Raw genomic sequence first — 18,224 nt, 5'->3', positions numbered from 1 at the left:
TCATTATATTATTCCAAATGAGGCAGTTTAATTTGCACGACTTCCCCCAGCTGACCTTTAAAGCAGCTGATTGGGATTTGATGCAGCAGGGTGAACAGCTGCTGATTAAACAAAATGAGCAGTGAAAAATAAAAAGGTTGAAGTCAATAACAGAGTTGTGGGCTGAATGAAAAGTAGAATTTGACAGAAAATACTGAGGGAGCTGAAGTCTTCGGTCTCCTCCTGCACAGTGATCAAAGTGCTCCATCATGTTTCTGTGTATTTGCTCCTCACTAAACATGGCGAGCCCTCCTGTCAGCACATTTCAAAATTGTGCCCCTCAGCTGGTAGCTTCAAAGCCAAACCTTTTCATATGGAAGGCCGTAAATCTGCCGCTCTTCAGAGGCTGTTTTCAGACATGTTTTTTGATCATGTCCGGCTCTGTGAGGTTGTTATCTGGGGAGCTCTTATCACATTCATTTGTCTGCGTGCCCTTTACTGAGATTGGGGGCATGAGCGGAGTTAGTCTGTCACATGCTGCTTCGATCTCCTGATTTTCATCTTCGCCTATTTTTTTTTTTTTTATCCCGATAAAGAATCCCTACAGAATAAAGAAAGGCCTTTTGTTGTCTGTGCACGTCTTGTGACCATTCGTTGGTCCAACTCTGATCAGGATCTCTGATTTTGGCAGCTTGAGTGAGAAGACAGTTGAGACGACTTCTTTTTTATGCATGTGTGAAACTATACGAGCATATTTGAGCACTGAGCATTAACCCTTATCATGAGGACACAAACTTTCCTCAGATCGTGTGAGTTATGACTGAAATGATGAAGCAATTTTCCTTCAAGGCAGCTCAACAATTGTACGCTCCCCCTGCTGGAGCCCCTTGATAACTACTACTGTAGTTGTAATAAAGGCATTGTGAGCATAAAACATAAGAAAACACACAAAAGTGCTGCACGTGTCAGTAACCCTTAGAACCACAAACTCTGATGTAACATGATAAAGGCTCATATTTCAGAATGAGGTCATGAAATGTTCCTCGGTCTGACTGATAACACACAGTAATCACCTGTGACACTGACGGCAGATTAGCACCAATTATAACACACTCCTGTCCAACAGAGAGACATGACGGTAATGTTACAGACATCACAACAGCGCCTAAAGAAAACGTGCATGATTTTAGTCCTATTTAGAACACGTGGTCGTGGTGCACTGCAGCCTCTTGTGGTCAAAATGAGTATTACAAAAACAAACATAAGAAAAAAAAATTGCCATAGAAAAAAAAAAAAAATCATATTTTCACAGATGGAAAAAAATAATTAAGGAACTTTGGAAGTTTATTCTGGCAAAACTCTCCCAGTAGTGGAATGTTCCATCTACTCAAGGATTGTAATTAAGTACAATGTGTAGAAGTCAGCTCAGTGTGATGGTTTCTTTTCTGATAAAGATTTTACATAAATGTTTTTTTATAAATGTATAAAATCCAACATGATCAGAGCTTAAACCAGTCATTCCCAAACCTTTTTGCTTGTGACCTCTTCTGATAAATAAGCATCAAGTTGGGAGTCCCTGTCACGTTTCAGATGTCACCAGCGATGTCTTAATGAAACATCTCAGATGGTTTCATTTAAATAAATATTCAAATCTTACCATCTTCTCTCCTCCCTCCCCTTAATCATCTCACAACCCGACGTTTTGGTGTCGCCCAAACCCCTAGATTAGAAACAACAGGAGTTAAACCACAAAAAATGTAAGAAATATAGAAATAAAAGCTGCTTTGTGAATTTAATGACACTTTAACACGATAGATCAAGAATTGTATTCAAATAGTAGCGGGTTATACGTGTCTAATGACTTTACTTTTAAAAGAGCGTTGCTTTATTTGGCTACTAAAGCACCGTCACCAGGACTGCATGGATCAGATTCCCCAGATCAATATCAGCCAGCACTACACTGGCATTATTAGGTGGATTGGAAATGGGCCATGATGTGACCGACCACATTAATTACAGCTTCATTGCCCATGTCATTATAAAGTTCTGTTAAATTTATGCCGTCAAGGGTGGCCACAGTAATCAGAAGCTTCATGTTGGTGTATTTCAAGTTAAAATCAATCAAATGAGCTCTACACAGTGTGGTACAGATTCTAAATGAGGCAAAAAGAGAGCACCGAGTTGAGGGATCCAAATCTGTTGCTGGTAGAGAAAAGAAATACTGGTGTATACCTGATTGTGACTCGACGAAAGGTAGCAAGATTATGTTAATATTTGTTGATAAATCCCAACAGCAGAGCATTATCATCATTCCATAGAGCAATCAGAAGTCAGAACAACTGGGAGAGACACTTGAAATTTTAAAAACTGTGCCACTCAAGATATAATCCTGTTTTTTTAATATTTTCCTGACATGGTTCCTGATTCTCAAGGTGCAAGAAAATAAAAGCAGATTCCCTCTCCATGTACTCTCAACTAGAGCCTGATGAACAATTGTAAATTTTCTGCAGCAATTTAAGCACCCATTACATTTGGTATAACTATGAACTTGGCAGTGCCCTCTGGTGGACAGACTCTGTAATAACATCTCTTTAAAAATTACTATAAATTGTTTGGTATTTTTACATCAATACTGACATCTGTGTTAAGTTTATATCCTAATTACTCAGACACAGAAAGATTATTCTTGTATTGTATCAAGATTTTTATTAAGCTTACTGTACATTCATGTACCAAACAGCATGTTCATCACATGAAAGCATACTCTTGCGCTCCAGAGTATTGAGAGGAAGGCAAAAGTCCACTAAATAATGAGAATTCCGGCGCCATATTAACAAAGCAACACGAGGATAAAAGGGCAAACAAAATAAAGACTTACACATGTATCCAAACAGAATTAAAGTGACCTGACACAGTCAAACTTAGATCTGATATCATACATTTTAAACAAGGAGCACTCTCTCAGCAGAAGTTGGACCAAAACAAACACAAAGAAATAAATAGGCACTGGGGAAGTAGTCACATTAGCGTTAGGCAATTAGTCAAGAGAGCTGCTAATTGCTTAAAGGCAAACAGACAGTTTGGAGGGGTGAAGCTGCGTTGAGCGGAAGTCAAACGAAAATCCAAGAAATAAGAAAGATGGAGAGGGTGAGAGATTTGCAGGTTTCTTATCAGGTGAACTTGATTATGAGTCTGATGAGAAGGCTCTGTGTGAGTTGGGGAACTGCTGGGAGTTGAAATCCTGGTCTTCCCTCACTCGTTTCTTGATGTCTGTTTTAACCTGAGAGGAAAAAGATATTATGACATCATTATGACAAGATGTACAAGCAGGTGACTTGGTAGGTAGAGAGGCAGTCCAGTGAAAACCAGATTCAAAGTTGACATTTTCAGTGATTTTTCAATTAAAAAAAAAAAAACAAAAAAACAAAAATTGCCTCAGAAGAGAGGATTTCAAAAGTATCTTGTGTGGCTCAGCTCAGATGTTGGTTAAGTTGTCTTAAACAAACACCATTTCCCAAAAACATTGTCAGTGTACACACTGCTGCGCTTGTATATTTTACAGAAGCCCTGAGGGGCAAGTGATGATTCTATTTTTATGATGATCCATTTTGTTAGTCAGATCTAACTTGTTTTCTGTCCTTTGTCTATGACTTGAGTGAGGAGTTGTTCTAGGAGAAAAAGTGCAAAAAAGTGTTTGTTTTTTTGTTTGTTTTGAGAAAATGTTTGTTTTTCCATTGTGAAAGAGTTTTATTTGTTGAATTTAATTGTTTTGAGTTTAATTTAATCTAATTGAGTGAATTAAAAGATGAAAAAACTTAGTGAAACTGGGTAAAAAAAAAAGTTTGGGCAGGAAATTTTTTTCTTCTTTTTTTGTAAGGCTGGTATTAAAGTTTCAGGTTATGCAACATAACTGTCATTAGTTTTGGTGAGGAATGTGTTAATCTGCCATCTGTGTCACTGATGACCCACCCACACCCCCAAACTGCTCATTACCAGGATGTACACTTTCAAAATCGAATGGAAATTTGATTCTAAGCTTTATCATCACTTTCAACCCTTAGTTTTAGATAAATAGGTTAACACAGACTTGTTAGTGACCTGTGTGTACAAATGTGTTTTTAAAATTAATCCACTATGACCATGTGACTCTGCGATGAAGATGGTGAGAAAATGTTAATGATTAAATAATGGTATTATTAAATAATACAAATCATGGCCATAACTGTGAAAACAAGAGGACCAAACTGCAGTTGTATTAGCCTAAATGATGTGTGGTGAGTTCCTGGTTTGCTCTATTACAAAACTGGGTTACCTGTTCTGCATAAGCTTCCTTCAGCTCGTGGGTCTCCAGATCGTCTTGTAACTGCTCGGCTGAGGTGATCGGCTTCACTCCTGCTGTCCTTGCTGCTTGACTCACTGCATCAGAGAGGGAGAGGAGGCTCCCACCCCCCAGTCCTGTCTGAAGACACAAAGACACACAGACACTTTGAAGAAGGTGAAGTCGAGTGACATTCATGTGTAATAAGTAAAGTTATAGCCGATCTTATTACCTTCCTGCGTTTAGCTGGCATGCCATGCAAATAAGCGTCAGACATGGGAGGCTGAGCCTTCATCTTCCTCTGGGTCATCATGTCACAGCGGATGATGGGCACCCATTCCTACAACACATACAGCAAATCAACATCTTTTAAAGGACAGGTTTTACATTTTCAAAGTAAGACAAAACTTAAAAGCATTAAAAAACTCTTTCTGTTGTGGTTTCTCTGCTGCACTGCGATCGTGTTGTGTGGGAGGTTATGATAATCTGTAGGGACACGACTGCAGCAACCAAAAATGGTTTCAGTGGTTACATGTCAGTATCCACTTATTCCGAGTTAAAAACTTTATCTTTACGATATTAGTTAGAAGCTCATTAAAATCAGGCAGATAAAGATTACATCTCATCACAGCATGAAGAATTATAATCCACACTGATGTGTCTTTCCAGAAACAATTTCTCTTGATAATCCAAAGACTTGGAAGACTGAATTAACCAGAGTAATAAGGAAATTCTAACTGTGAAGCAAGGCAGAGCTACAAAGAGCACATGAAAACCCTTTCCTGAAAAAAAAAAAAGCGAAGATAAATGTTACAACAGTAAAACTGTGGGGGCTCTTACAGGGGGAACAGCAGCCGCCCAGGCCTCCGACTCTCGAGGAGACTCATCACTCCCTCCCTCGGCTCCCGCTGCTGCCATGTCGCCACCTAATGGTGCAGCTCCTCCCGAGGAACCCAGGTCCCCAGGCAACACCCTTGGTTCCCGTGCTGACGCCCTCGTGTCGTGTGACACGGACATGGCCTCCTCTGCTGTGGTGGCTGCGGCCGGTGAGAGGGTGTCCCCAATCTTTGGAAGTGGAGAACAGCGGGATGAGAAAACTAAAAAGGTAAAGCAGTACTTAAAATGTCAAACTGAGATCTCCTGAAAAGAACTTAGAAGACACGCCACGCTTACCGTTGCACTTTGTGCTCGTTCAGGTTCTTGTGTGCCAGTTGCAGAAGACTGATCTCTCTGTGAAAGAATGTCATTTAATATTTATTAGCCATTTCAGACGTGCCGTCCAAAGTAACAGGATATGTAACTGCCATCAGATAAGAGGGACTCCTTTCTCTGCATGTAACATCTAACATATACATCATTTTGCGCAGGAAATGAGTTAGGTTTAAAATATAAAATTCTGAAAATATGACTGTAATCTACAATAACAGAAACAAAATTCAGGGGAAAAGAATTCCTCAGTGTAACTCTGAGCCTCAGGCTTGAGCAGCTGTTAGTTAATTTTCAATGTTTGTTAATGTGTGTCCATGCAAATTCTTTTTTTTTTTTTTTTAAGATTTTTTTTGAGGCATAGACACCTTTATTTGACAGTGGATAGATGGGAAAGGGGAGAGAGATGTGAGAGATGGGAGTGTGACATGCAGTACAGGTCCTCCGGCCGGATTTGAACCAGGGTCCACTGAGTTTGTGGCATGCGCTCTAACCACTCGACTACCAGCGCGCCGTCCATGCATATTCTTGGAGGAAACCATAAATTCTAAGATAATTGTGAAATAATTTTTTTTAAAAAAGGACATGCAGTTGGTCTGTTACCTGTGTGTGAACTATGTAGTTCTGGATCTGCTCCTGTGTGATGGGGATGTGCTCGAGAATGACTTGCAGTCTCATCGTCATCATGCTGGTCATCCAGTTGACCAGGCTGGGGCTGATGTCACTGGACATCCTCCGCTGGAACAAGAGAAAATAAAGCATTTACTTTACAGCTGTTTCTTCTTTACTTGGTCCTTTTGTCAACATTTCTCTCTATGGATTATTAAAACTTTTAGCAGATTTTGTTTTGTCTACATATTTGACCATTCTATGAACAAAATATATTTTTGCTGGTACAGCTGCTATTCTGTACTTAAGGCTTATTCATTTTGAACTAATCTCCTGAATAAGAGAGTCAGTTTAAAATATACGCTGTAATATCATCTCTACTGCCATTTTAGTTCATTTTAGTTATCTGTGACACGTTTGTCAGTCTGCAAGGAGTTTTAACAACTAATTCATGAATACCTTCGTTTAAAAATGACAGATTCTTTTCTGTACAACCTTGTCAGCAACACTAAATAATTTCAAGCATGAACATGAATTAAAATTGGGAGCATGTGAAAATAGGGTTACAAAGTAAACAGGCTAATTTAATGGATAAGTAGAAGAAATGAACAGTAGCAGAGTAAATAGTAAATGTCTTCTGAAGGGTAAAATCACAACACCACAACTGATGCCCACTGCAAGTAGCTTCACCTAACACGCCAAATTCAGTTTCATGTAGCATCGACTGCCTTCTGTCAGAAAGTAAAATTCACACAACAACAATACATTACTGAAACATTGTGTACTGACTATTCGGTGGTTGATGACTGCAGTGAGGGCTCTCTGGTCTCCTCTTAAGCAGTGCAAGTTCAGGGCAAGACACTCAAACAGCGCCTGGTTACACATCTGAAGCAGTCGGGGGCCAAATGAGTCATCTGGATGAGAGAAATATAGATATTACATACTTAGCAAAGACATACAAGTCCTACTGAACAATGAAATTAAGATTCTTGAGTCAGTGCTTCATCTCACAGCAATATTCCTGAAAAATAATCCGAATGTAATTACTTTCAGCAGCCTGGGACCAAACATCAACACATAAACCCGATCACAAGTTGAGGTTTCAAATTAAGTTTCAAATGTTACTGAGCACCGAGCACCAATAAAATTCTAAAAATGTCTCTTGTAATTATTCAAATAAATCATTAAAATAGTGTTGTAGTGTAATTTAGGGTGTTGTTTGATTGGAGCCAGACTACACCAGTAAAGGTGAGCTATTCTGAAGAAAGATAGTTGATTGTTGAGCCTCATTATCAGGAATGACAACTATTGAACAAAGCTTCAAACTGTTCAGTACAGCCCTGATTGACTTAAACTGCTTGTCCCAAAATTTACCAGTGCAACGCAGAATGTGTGTTGCAATGTGCTGCAGCTGCTGTCTGAAGAACGACATGTTGGTCTGAGTGATGTCAACGCCCTCCAACACTGTGACTGAAGACTCCGCCTGTGGGGGGTGAACAGAGAAATGCAATAAATACATTTAAAACCTACAAGGGTAGCATTTCAACCATTACTGGTAAATCATCGTAAACCAAACTCGCTTTTAACTTTCATCAGCTGCAGCTGAAATACAGTATAATGTCTTGATAATGATCTGTTTTCTTGGATCTATATCTTGATTTTCTGAAAATCTGTAGCTGCCTGATAATGTGCACTTGCCTGTGTTTCCACATTAATTCTATATATTTATATGATAGAAGGTTCAGATTTCCATAATGCACACATGGTATCATTGAATTCATGGTGTCCCTGAATCAGGATTTTCACAGTCAGCTCTTCAAACCAAATAGTCCAATTTTCAGACAAAACTCACAAAATGTGAAACACGTTGACTTGATTCATCAACATTCAGGGGCAGCCATACATTCAACCATACACAGTTTTGCATTATAGCAGTAGTGGAGAACGAGCAGACATTAAGAACTTACAAAGCTCTCAGTGATATACTCCTCCAGCTCGTTGACAAGACTGTCAGCAGCAGCCTGGTGGGTGGAAACATAAGACAGAGAATGATGGTGTTTAGATAAATAAGACAAAAATCCAACAGTTATTGGTTATTTACACGATTAAAGATGGGTAATCCATCTGAAATATATCTGTATTAAAAAAAAAGCTCTTGAAGGAAGAAAAAAATTCTCCTTCAACTGGTGAGTGGTACTGACAGCAATGTTCTCATCAGTGGGCTCTCTGCCGTTGAGGTAGTTCTGGGTGAAGAACTGGGTCAGTTGAGGCTGGATGCGGCCCAGGGGCTGGTGCTGGCCATGAAGCAGCATCACCAGGTCCGACATGGTGAACGTCTGACACACCAACATCAGCAGCTCTCCAAAAAAACCTGGGATGCAAAATAAAAATAAACGTATATCATCAAGGGACTTTAAATCAATTATTTGCAGATATTCTTCTTTATGGACAGCCGCTGCTCTTTACCAGTAGGATCCTCCGGACTGATGAATATGTTGGTTGCCTGGGACAGCCTCTGCATGAACTGGGCAATGCTCTCTGTGTCGTTCTGGGCTTGGCCCAGAGAGCCCATCATGGTGCTCAGGACTCCACGGACGATGCCTGTGAACAGCTCCGGGTTGAGGGGTTCGGCTGCACCGGGGGGGTTGGGTGTGGGGTTGGGCCCTGCAGCATTAGCAGGAGTGGTACCAGCAGGAGGAGGGGGTGGAGTGAAGATTGGCTGGGAGGCCTAGAAATAAAACAGAATTGAGGAGTTTGGATATGTTAATACAGCAAATGCAAATCAGGTGCAAGTTTATATCCATTAACATGTGCAACTATCAGGTCCACTCTATAAAGTGCACTTGAGTCAAACGTTCAGACACTGACCTGCTGCATGAATTCACTCACTCCCTGGATGAAGGCTGGGACACCAGATGTGGTAACAGTGATTGAAGGGGCCCCTATAGGTCCCCCACCAGCCCCACCTGCTACACCCAGCAGAGAGCCCAGGAGCTGGCCAAGGTCTGGAGGCATCTCCTGGGACTGGGGCTGACTGGAGTTGGTCTCAGGTTGGCTGGTTGTGTTTGTGGTAGGCGGAGGTGTGGGTCCCGAGGTGGAGAAAGAAAAGGAGGAGGTGGATGAGGAGTTTTGAGAAGAGGAGGAAAAGGAGGAAGAGGTGGAGGAGGATGTGGATGAGGAGGATGTGACTGTATGACCAGCTGTAAAGAAGAAAACATAGAAATACCACAGATCAGCAGTGATTCTTGACCATTATTTTTAAACTTGAACTTTTATGGAAAAATCTGTTAATATTGTTCTAAAATTTGAATTCAACATCTGGAAGAGCTTACGCATTTGTCCTGGCAGCAAAAGCTGCCCAACCAATCCACTAATCATTTGGTTGAGAGCAGCGGGATTAAAAGCCTGTAGAACAAGATTCTTTAATTAGTATCAAATGTTGAAAAGTTCATTAAAACTGCCTCAAAAACAGGAACCAGAAAACCTTATTCTCACCTGTCCTGGCTGCTGGCCTGGCATAGCAGCCCTCACATTAATGGTGGTTCCCCGGGTGCCGAAGGCTGGCGGAGGCATGTTGGGTGCAAAGGGGGGCCGGGTGAACACAACCCTGGCCTGGGGCTGGGGGCCAGCATGGGGAGGTGGTGGGGGAGCAGTAGGGGTGGTGGTGGGTGTGTTAGGACCTGTGGTGGTAGTTGAGGAGTTGGCTGTGGAGCTGTAGCCAGGAGGAGTGGGCTGGGGTGGGACTGGCTGGCCAGTAGCAGTAGCTGTAGCAGCACTAGTAGCTACGGCAGCAGCATACTGGCTGATCTGTTGCATGAGATTCCGCATAAAGTCAGGTGGGAGGGCACCTAAGGGAGCAAACAGAAACCAGTGAATTAGAAAACCATGAGGTACTTCTGTTATCAGCAAAACATGGAAATGATAGATAAAGAGGGCTTTTTTATGATCTAAAATGTGTTTCTTTGAACTCAACTGTCGCAAATTGGAAAAAATAAAAACTAGACTTAAGGGGTTTTTGTGTGACTACAATGGGCTCTATATAATGAAGTCCTGCCGACTGGGTTTACCTGGTTGTCCAGGCATTTGCTGTCCAGCTGCAGCAGGGTTTACACCTGGGCCTGCACATACACACACACACATAACACACAAACACTGTGAACTCCCTTTCACAATCAGAAAGTAACTGCCAGTATATTACTCACCACAGAGGTGTATTTTGTGGGACAGAGACATCATTCAATAAACAGGAAAAAAGAATCATGCCATTTCAGTTTGTAAATCAGATCAAAGTTAAATTCTTCAAAACACCCAGCAAATGCTTGCAGCAGCAGTGCATAACGGAAACAGCAGTGTTTCATGTGCCACCACTGAACTCCAACGCACTGCCCCCAGCACTATAACACACAAACAGCTTTGATGTAGTGGGGCATTCAATCAGGGGCGGGTAGGGGACAACACACCATCCGCGTTCATCTGCATCATAACCACCGGGACTGCCTGGTGGCTGATCCTGATGACCCGGGGGCCAGCCTGTCCCTGTCCAGCCTGCTGATTAGACGGGGAACTCTGTGGGGGGGAGGTCTGTCCCTGACCTGCCTGCTCAGACTGGCTGGCCGACTGAGTGGGCGGGGCTTGTCCTTCGCTGTTACCCGCCATAGTCATCGTGGCACCCAAGTTCATCTGTCGGTTAAGGTGCAAACACAGTCAGTCAGATTAAATATTCAAGATTCAATTCAATGACCATTAACCAAAACCTGTGTGCATTCACTGACTTGCACTGGGATGTGGTGGTGCACAGATCCAGGCAGAGTGACTGGGGTGGCATAGTGGGAAAATGGCCGGACCACATGCAGGTGGCGGGGCACAGGGCTCATGAGGTTCAATCGCAGGTCACTGAGGGCAACAAGGGCGTTGCCAAGGAGACGGAGACACTCCCACGTCAGGACGAGAGTGCGCTGGTCGTCCTCCCTCTCCTGTGACAAAAAGAGAAACCAGCTTGAGCAACGTTTTGAATGAAAACAACATAATCTAAATTAAATACACAGGATGATGAGCTAAATTTATACCTTGGTAAATTTTCTTTCTTGTCAAGTGGTATATGAGAAGATGGATATCGTTAATAAAAAGCTACCCCCAGCAGCTGGCTAACTTACAAAGACTAGAAATAGAGGGAAACAGCTAGCCTCATACATAAATCCAAAAACAGGACCGTAAAAAAATAATTGCCGTTTTGAGAGGGGGTTATGTGTCAAAGTATCACTTGTTATACAGTTGCTAGGCCAGCGGAGACTCTGATGACTGTCTGAGTTTTCCCTTAAAAACATTAGTAGTAGTAATGTAATATTATTTTGACTGTTATACCATACTATTGTACTACAGACTCACATACAAAATATTGCTAACTGCTGATTTATTTCCATAAACCCTCTTGGTCCAAACACTTTAAGATCATCTGATTGTTTGGACGGAAACATTTTACAAAATAAATTAGGTAACGGGTGGTGAATGCTGCATTTTTAATAATCTACCGATACAAAAATTTGCCTCATAATTAGCTCATAGCAAGTTCTTGCTGTGGTACAAATGTAATATCTGAGGATGTGAAACATTCTAACAGATGCCCTGGCATTCTATTAAAAAAGCATATTTTTCAAGTCAGTTACTAATTAATTTGGCTGTTTGAATCCTACTGTATTATTGTTGTATTCTGCTGTGGTGGCGGTCTCTAAGATGGTATGAGCCCTCTGAATGAAGGGCTGCAGTCTCTCCTCCACCCGCCGCAGTTCAGATAACATTTCTGCCAACTCAGCTGGGCTGGGATGACTACGGGGGAAGCAAGGAGGGAAAAGCGGATTACAATCAAACACATCAAGGGACTCCTGCCGGGGTTCCAATGATCTGCTTTATGTTTACAAAGTTGACTTCATTGATTCTTTGCTCAACCTCATGTAACCTCATGTCATGTCACAAATACACCTGACGCAAAAACTTTATGATAAACAATTATGAATCTGCACGTACTGGCATAAGAAACAATCTAACTCATTGAGGGAGGATTTCTTACTTGGGTCCAGGTTGGGGTGTTGGTCCCTCAGATTGTGCTGATGAGGTGGGTGGAGGTGGGGGAGTTGTTGGAGGTGGGGAGGTGTCCATGGGCTGGGCAGAGGGAGAGGGAGTTGAGGTGGTAGATGAAGATGAGGGAGGGGGGGGAGCAGCAGCAGCAGCAGCAGCAGCAGCAGCAGAAGTTGCCTCTGTTTGGGAGGATGAGTCGCTCAGCCGGCCCTGAAAAAAAGACACACAGCAGAAGGGAGTTTGTTACCAATAAGGTAGGCATTTCTCTGGAGATTTGTTACTAGAGTAAGCTGAAGGTTGAACTCTCACCTCCATTCTTTGAATAACATCATTGATGTCCCTCAGCAGATTCTCAGCCAGCACCAGCCTCAGCCTAGGCTCGCTCTGCACAGGCTGGTCCATATCAATGTGCACATTCACAGACCCATTGCTCTGAAAAAGGCAAAGATGATAATCAACAAAACCCAGGGTAGTGCAAATGTGATTGTATGCCATTGAGAGGCATAGTACCTTACCCCAGTGCTGGTTGTGACTCTGGCATTCCTTGCATTCTCTCCCATGCCGGACACCATCTGCTGAACAGACATCTAAACCAGAAGAATAAGAAAAGTGATGCACCTCCGGAAACAACTTAACAAGCAAGACACACCTTCTTACGGCCATCAAGGGATGTATAATCTGCCGCCAGTTTGATCTGAGATTCCCTTAATAAGTCACAAAGCAAGCCTACCTGTATCTGCTGTGGGTCCATGATGTTAACAGGGAGGTTGAAGGTTCCAAGCATTACGTAGCTGTTAGCATTGCGATCATGCGGAGGCACTTGGGATGATCCCTGGGAGGAAGAAGATGGCCCACTGTCGGCTGAAGTGCCTCCTGACCCTGAGCCAGGCTGGGAGGGTGGAGGGGGCGCCCGCTCCACAAGGTGTATCACCTTGCCACCAACATCTGGGACAACAGAAAACTATGGTCAGATCTGAACAAATACGACAGTCTGTTGACTTCACACTTTTGTTTTGAGAAACAATTGAAATTGTAGCTGGATGATTTTAAATTGCCTTCAAATATTGACAGACGCAAGTTAGCTCGAAGCGCCCATTTGTTTGGAATGAGCTAACTTGATAAAACAGTCATTATCTTGTCCCGCATTAGTAGTACACCACAACAACAAAATAACACCCAAGCAACACAAAACACTTACAATCAAATAATGCAACCCTCAGACAAATATTTCTACTTATGTACTTGTTTGTAGGACAATGTTAAAAGTCAACATGCACATAATGATAAATAAATAAGAAAGCCATTTTTAACATTAAGGGCATTTAGTAGATACTTTTGTCCAAAGCGACTTACAGTTATTCATACATAAATACACTGATGGCAGTGGATGCCATGCAAGGTGCCGACCAGCACATTAGGAGTAATTTGGAGTTCAGCATCTTGCCCAAGTACACTTCAATATGCACACCAGGGGAATCGAACCAGCAACCTTCCAACAACAAGACGCTGGCTCTACCCCTAAGCCACAGCATTATACAAAAAATTTAAGACAATATTGAGTTCAGCATTGCCTCAGTGGACCCAGTGATTACTTACTATAGTCTGCCAAAGTTCTCTCATCCTGTAAGACTCTGCCCTGGTAGATCAGCCTCTGTTTGTCCACAGGAATACCCACTGAAGGTGCAATATGCTCCTTGAACTCTTTCACTGTCAGCTACAAAGAAGATGGAACAAACACATGTCACTAACACAAAAGGTGACTAAAGACGAGAGGTCACTCAAGAGTTCGCAATGTGAACTGATTAATTTACCTGAGCACCAACAGTGTAGGTTCTGCTTTGGGAGTCTAATGTTTTGACTGTCACCTCTATGTCTGTAGTTTGTTCCTCCATGGTGTTCCTGTATCATAAAACAACATATTCAAATGATTATAGCTCAACTGATACCAGATTCATGAAATCAATGTTAAATTCAGTATTTGAGATTTTTACATTTTTGATACCATTATATCAGCTTGTATTAATTTCTTTACATAAACACCAAATACAAACAATACTTTTTGATAGCAATCTTTTAATCTGTTTTTAAAGACATTTAACAGCCAAAAAAACAAAAAAAACAACCTCTTCTGTGCTTTCCGCAGGACTAACACTGTAACGGAAACACGGTCTTTAAATGACCTCAAACATATCTTTGACATTGGTGTACTAGCATTTTTCATATCAGCTGCTCGAGGCATATACAATATATTGATACCCTTAACAATAGGTTTGATTCTCAATTAAATTACTAAAAATAAAAAAAATTAAATATGCGTGTGCACGTTTATGCAGCAAAAGTCAAATGAAATGTGTTGCAATACTTATTTGGGGGGACGGCAAATATTCACAAAACACAAAATAAACATTCAGATATGTACAAAATAAACAATCAAGTGAAATACTTAAATATACCACTATCTCTAACTAATCTTAAGTATCTTAATGTATTTTCTACAATAACACGTGACTAAATGTCCATCAATAATTCTCAAACATAGAGTACTAAATTGCATATCTGATCGATTAATCATTAAGTGACTTGATTTACAAAACAATTACGAGTTCCAGTGTGAGAATTTTCTACTCGTGTCTTTATTTTTATCATTACTGTGAATTAAATAACTTTCGGTTCTGGATTCCTGTCAGACAAAACAAGACGTTCGAAAACGAGATCTTTTGACATAGAAACGTCTTAGTTCCACTAATTTCAGACATTTTACTGCTCAAACAACTCGATTAATAGCAACAACAACTGACACATTCAGAAAACAAAGAGCTGTACACTCGTCAGTATCACAACTGACTGTCTTCATCAAATACACATAAATTAAACAAAACTGTTGTTTCCCTAATGTCAGTAACAATAGTTGCCGAGAGAGCAGGGGAACAGCCATGTGTGCCAGAAGCCATAATAGTAAAACACAAGAGTAGCAGAGGCTGAGCAAATAAAGTAACGTTGGCTAACGTCGTTGAAAGTACCGTTAGGTAACGTTAGCATCATGATGTTAACGTAGTTAACTTAGAGCTAAGAGGCTTAACGTTAGCTCAGTTAGCTGTATCCTATTGGGCCAGTTAACGACGCGTGTTATCTACATTTTCAACATGTATTCAACAATTTATGCTGGGACGAGTATATAACGCTGTGAGTAACTACATAAATCGTAAGCTAGCACACATTTGTTAGCACTGGCTCGCTAGCAGGATTTAGCTTAACTGAACCTGGAAACTAGGCAGCCGTTTGCACCGAAGCTAACTTTCACCAGCTAACCAGTAAGGAGGCTAAGCTAATGCTAAATAAACTAAACGTTACAATCCGTTGATCATTTCAGAGACAATGTTGTATTTTAATAAACACCATACGTTGTTGTTTGACGATTACCTTAAAAGTCACACTATCCTTTCAACTTATCCAGCGTATGCAGCTGTTCTCTTATCATCAAATAACATGCAAATGACTTCCTAGTACGAGCTCCTGCTCTGGTACTTGCCAGAAACTACCAGACAGCGCGGATGTGACGTCAGGGCGACACCGGAAACGCTGCGCAGGGGGAAAGAAAAATGGCGAATCTCGTGGAGGCGAAGACCCAACAACAATTTGAAGATTTCCTAGCCAAAGCCGGAAAATGCCTGACTGTGGTGCATTTCACGGCGACATGGGCTCCTCAGTGCGGCCAGATGAACGACGTGATGGCCGAGCTGGCCAAGGAACACACGAGCACCACGTTTGTCAAGCTAGAGGCGGAAGCGGTGCCGGAGGTGTCGGAGAAGTATGAAATCACCTCCGTCCCCACATTGCTTTTCATCAAGGGAGGAGAGAAGGTGGACCGCCTGGACGGGGCCAACGCTCCGGAGCTGACCAAGAAGGTACAGCGCCTGGCTGTCACCGGGAGTCCGGCTGGAAGTGCCGGAAGCGGCACCACGGACCTGAACCAGCGGTTGAAGAAGCTGATCAACGCGGCCCCCTGCATGCTCTTCATGAAGGGGTCCGCGCAGGAGCCCCGCTGCGGCTTCAGCAGGCAGATAGTGGGCCTGCTGAAGGAGCACAATATCCAGTTCAGCAGCTTCGACATCCTGTCAGACGAGGAGGTCCGACAGGGGCTGAAGACCTACTCCAACTGGCCCACATACCCTCAGCTGTATGCGAATGGAGAGCTGGTGGGGGGACTGGACATAGTGAAGGAGCTGGCTGAGACCGGGGAGCTGGAGAACACCTGCCCCAAGGCCGTGACCCTGGAGCACCGTCTGAAAGCCGCCATCAACCAGAGCCCAGTCATGCTGTTCATGAAGGGCAACAAGGAGGGCGCAAAGTGTGGCTTCAGCAGGCAGACACTGGAGATTTTGAACAACACCGGGGTGGATTATGACACCTTTGATATTCTGCAGGATGAAGAGGTGCGTCAGGGGCTCAAGACATACTCTAACTGGCCAACCTACCCGCAGCTTTACGTGAAAGGAGAGCTGATCGGAGGTTTGGACATAATCAAGGAGCTGATGGAGAGCGGAGACCTGGTCTCGACGCTGATGGGGGAGTCGTAGGAGGAATGGCCATGCGACCAGAGAGAGAGGGATCAAGATGCTACTGCACATGCTCAGATCAGCTGATGTAACATGACACAGGATCAGGCATCGAAAGTTACAGTTTATGAAAAGAAGAAATCAGAGTTAATAATCAAACTGTTAACTGTTGTAGCATTTGGATAGATTAATTTCCGATTTGAAGGAATTGCAGTTTGCCATCGTGTTACTTGAATTCTTAAAATCATCACAAGAAATGTTTTGCAATCCCTGTGCTTAGCCCGACTCTGGGTGGGAGCCACTGATAACATCTGGCTCCTCTGTTTGCGTTTCTGGGTTAGCTTTGTCCTTTCAGTTTTCACAACCTCACACTTCAGAGCTGGTTTATATTTCTAGTGAACCGTTATTTGCCAACCGGTGCAGCCTCTTGACTTCCCACGCTGTCCTGTCAACACTCTCTTCACCTGACAGACATCTAAATATATCTGAGAATCACTCTGGTTTCAATGCGTAGAATTAACTCTATATGGCACTTACCTGTACTTTGTTCATCAATAACATGATTAAACAATTAAAGAAACCTAAGATCTGGTGTTGTTTTTGGTGCTGCTGTCATTTATTAGCTCATGTGTAGAATGCAACCAACCAGTCCCATCATCAAAAACAAGAACACAACAAGGCCTTTTAACCTAATATGTAATAAGGAAAAGTTGTTGCAATTGTTTTAATTTTGCTCTCAAATAAGATTACTCGCTGTATCTGTAACCATAGATACGGCACATCTATAATTCTTGGCTGTAGCAGAACTGCAACGGTACACGTAACAAAAAAATGCTTTAGAATTTAGAACAGCCCTGCAAAGTAAAGCATCAAAGTAGCTCTCTGACGGGTCTTAAATATCATATATAAGTGTCACAAAGGTGGTGATCTCTGCACAACATACCGAAGTTCTGTGCACATCAGCAGTGGTAAAAGCTGTCCTGCTTTCCTACCTTTAGTAAAATATTGTCAATAAAGTGTTTAGGAACTATATTCAGACTTATACGTGGAGCATTTGATTGCAATGAGACATTCTGTACCGTACGATGTGCCTTTAATGTAAATTGTCATCAAGATAGAAATACAGTCATCTTCAGTTACGATTACTCTCCCGGACTTGTTTAGTTCAGTGGATTTGATGTCAGGAAAGTTGTCATCAAAATGTGGTTTCTGGAGAAGTTCTTTAAGGTGGAGTGTGTGCAGACGAGCTGGTTGTCTGACACCACCTTGTGGAAACAGGCGTAGAATACAAGTAACTCTTTAACCTGATGTCAGTCTATGTGTTTTTTAAAAACAAAAAAATGTGTTTTTAACTTTATTCCGCATTTTCAATTAACAAACAGGCGTCAACATTTTTGAACATACCTCATGGTGTTTCATAGCAGCAAACTTAATGAAGAAATAAGAACAAATGCGTACAAATAACAAAATCTACAGTAAAACAA

At 42.0% G+C, this 18,224-nt stretch overlaps 2 protein-coding genes across 2 annotated transcripts; one reads left to right on the top strand and one right to left on the bottom strand.

The window, feature by feature from the left end:
• Positions 1 to 2,665: 2,665 nt before the first annotated feature.
• On the bottom strand, positions 2,666 to 15,742 carry LOC115567212 (large proline-rich protein BAG6-like). Its single transcript, XM_030393570.1, has 25 exons — positions 15,605 to 15,742; positions 13,996 to 14,083; positions 13,781 to 13,898; positions 12,915 to 13,129; positions 12,700 to 12,771; positions 12,494 to 12,616; positions 12,177 to 12,394; positions 11,803 to 11,935; positions 10,885 to 11,085; positions 10,573 to 10,792; positions 10,180 to 10,230; positions 9,608 to 9,960; positions 9,445 to 9,517; positions 8,981 to 9,312; positions 8,579 to 8,840; positions 8,314 to 8,483; positions 8,080 to 8,133; positions 7,487 to 7,595; positions 6,902 to 7,026; positions 6,107 to 6,241; positions 5,471 to 5,527; positions 5,138 to 5,362; positions 4,530 to 4,637; positions 4,292 to 4,438; positions 2,666 to 3,259 (listed from the first exon to the last, which is right to left on the bottom strand). Exons 2-25 carry the CDS (start codon positions 14,074 to 14,076, stop codon positions 3,164 to 3,166), a joined length of 3,678 nt encoding a protein of 1,225 aa, XP_030249430.1. The 5' UTR covers positions 14,077 to 14,083; positions 15,605 to 15,742; the 3' UTR covers positions 2,666 to 3,163.
• Positions 15,726 to 17,325, top strand: glrx3 (glutaredoxin 3). Its single transcript, XM_030393571.1, has one exon. The coding sequence runs from the start codon at positions 15,784 to 15,786 to the stop codon at positions 16,759 to 16,761; it is 978 nt and encodes a 325-aa protein (XP_030249431.1). The 5' UTR covers positions 15,726 to 15,783; the 3' UTR covers positions 16,762 to 17,325.
• The last annotated feature ends 899 nt before the right edge of the window (positions 17,326 to 18,224 follow it).

The sequence above is a fragment of the Sparus aurata genome, chromosome 17 (assembly GCF_900880675.1).
Source record: "Sparus aurata chromosome 17, fSpaAur1.1, whole genome shotgun sequence".
Classification (NCBI taxonomy): domain Eukaryota; kingdom Metazoa; phylum Chordata; class Actinopteri; order Spariformes; family Sparidae; genus Sparus; species Sparus aurata.
Note: the sequence above shows the minus strand (reverse complement) of the source record. Positions and strands in the feature narration are given on the sequence as shown.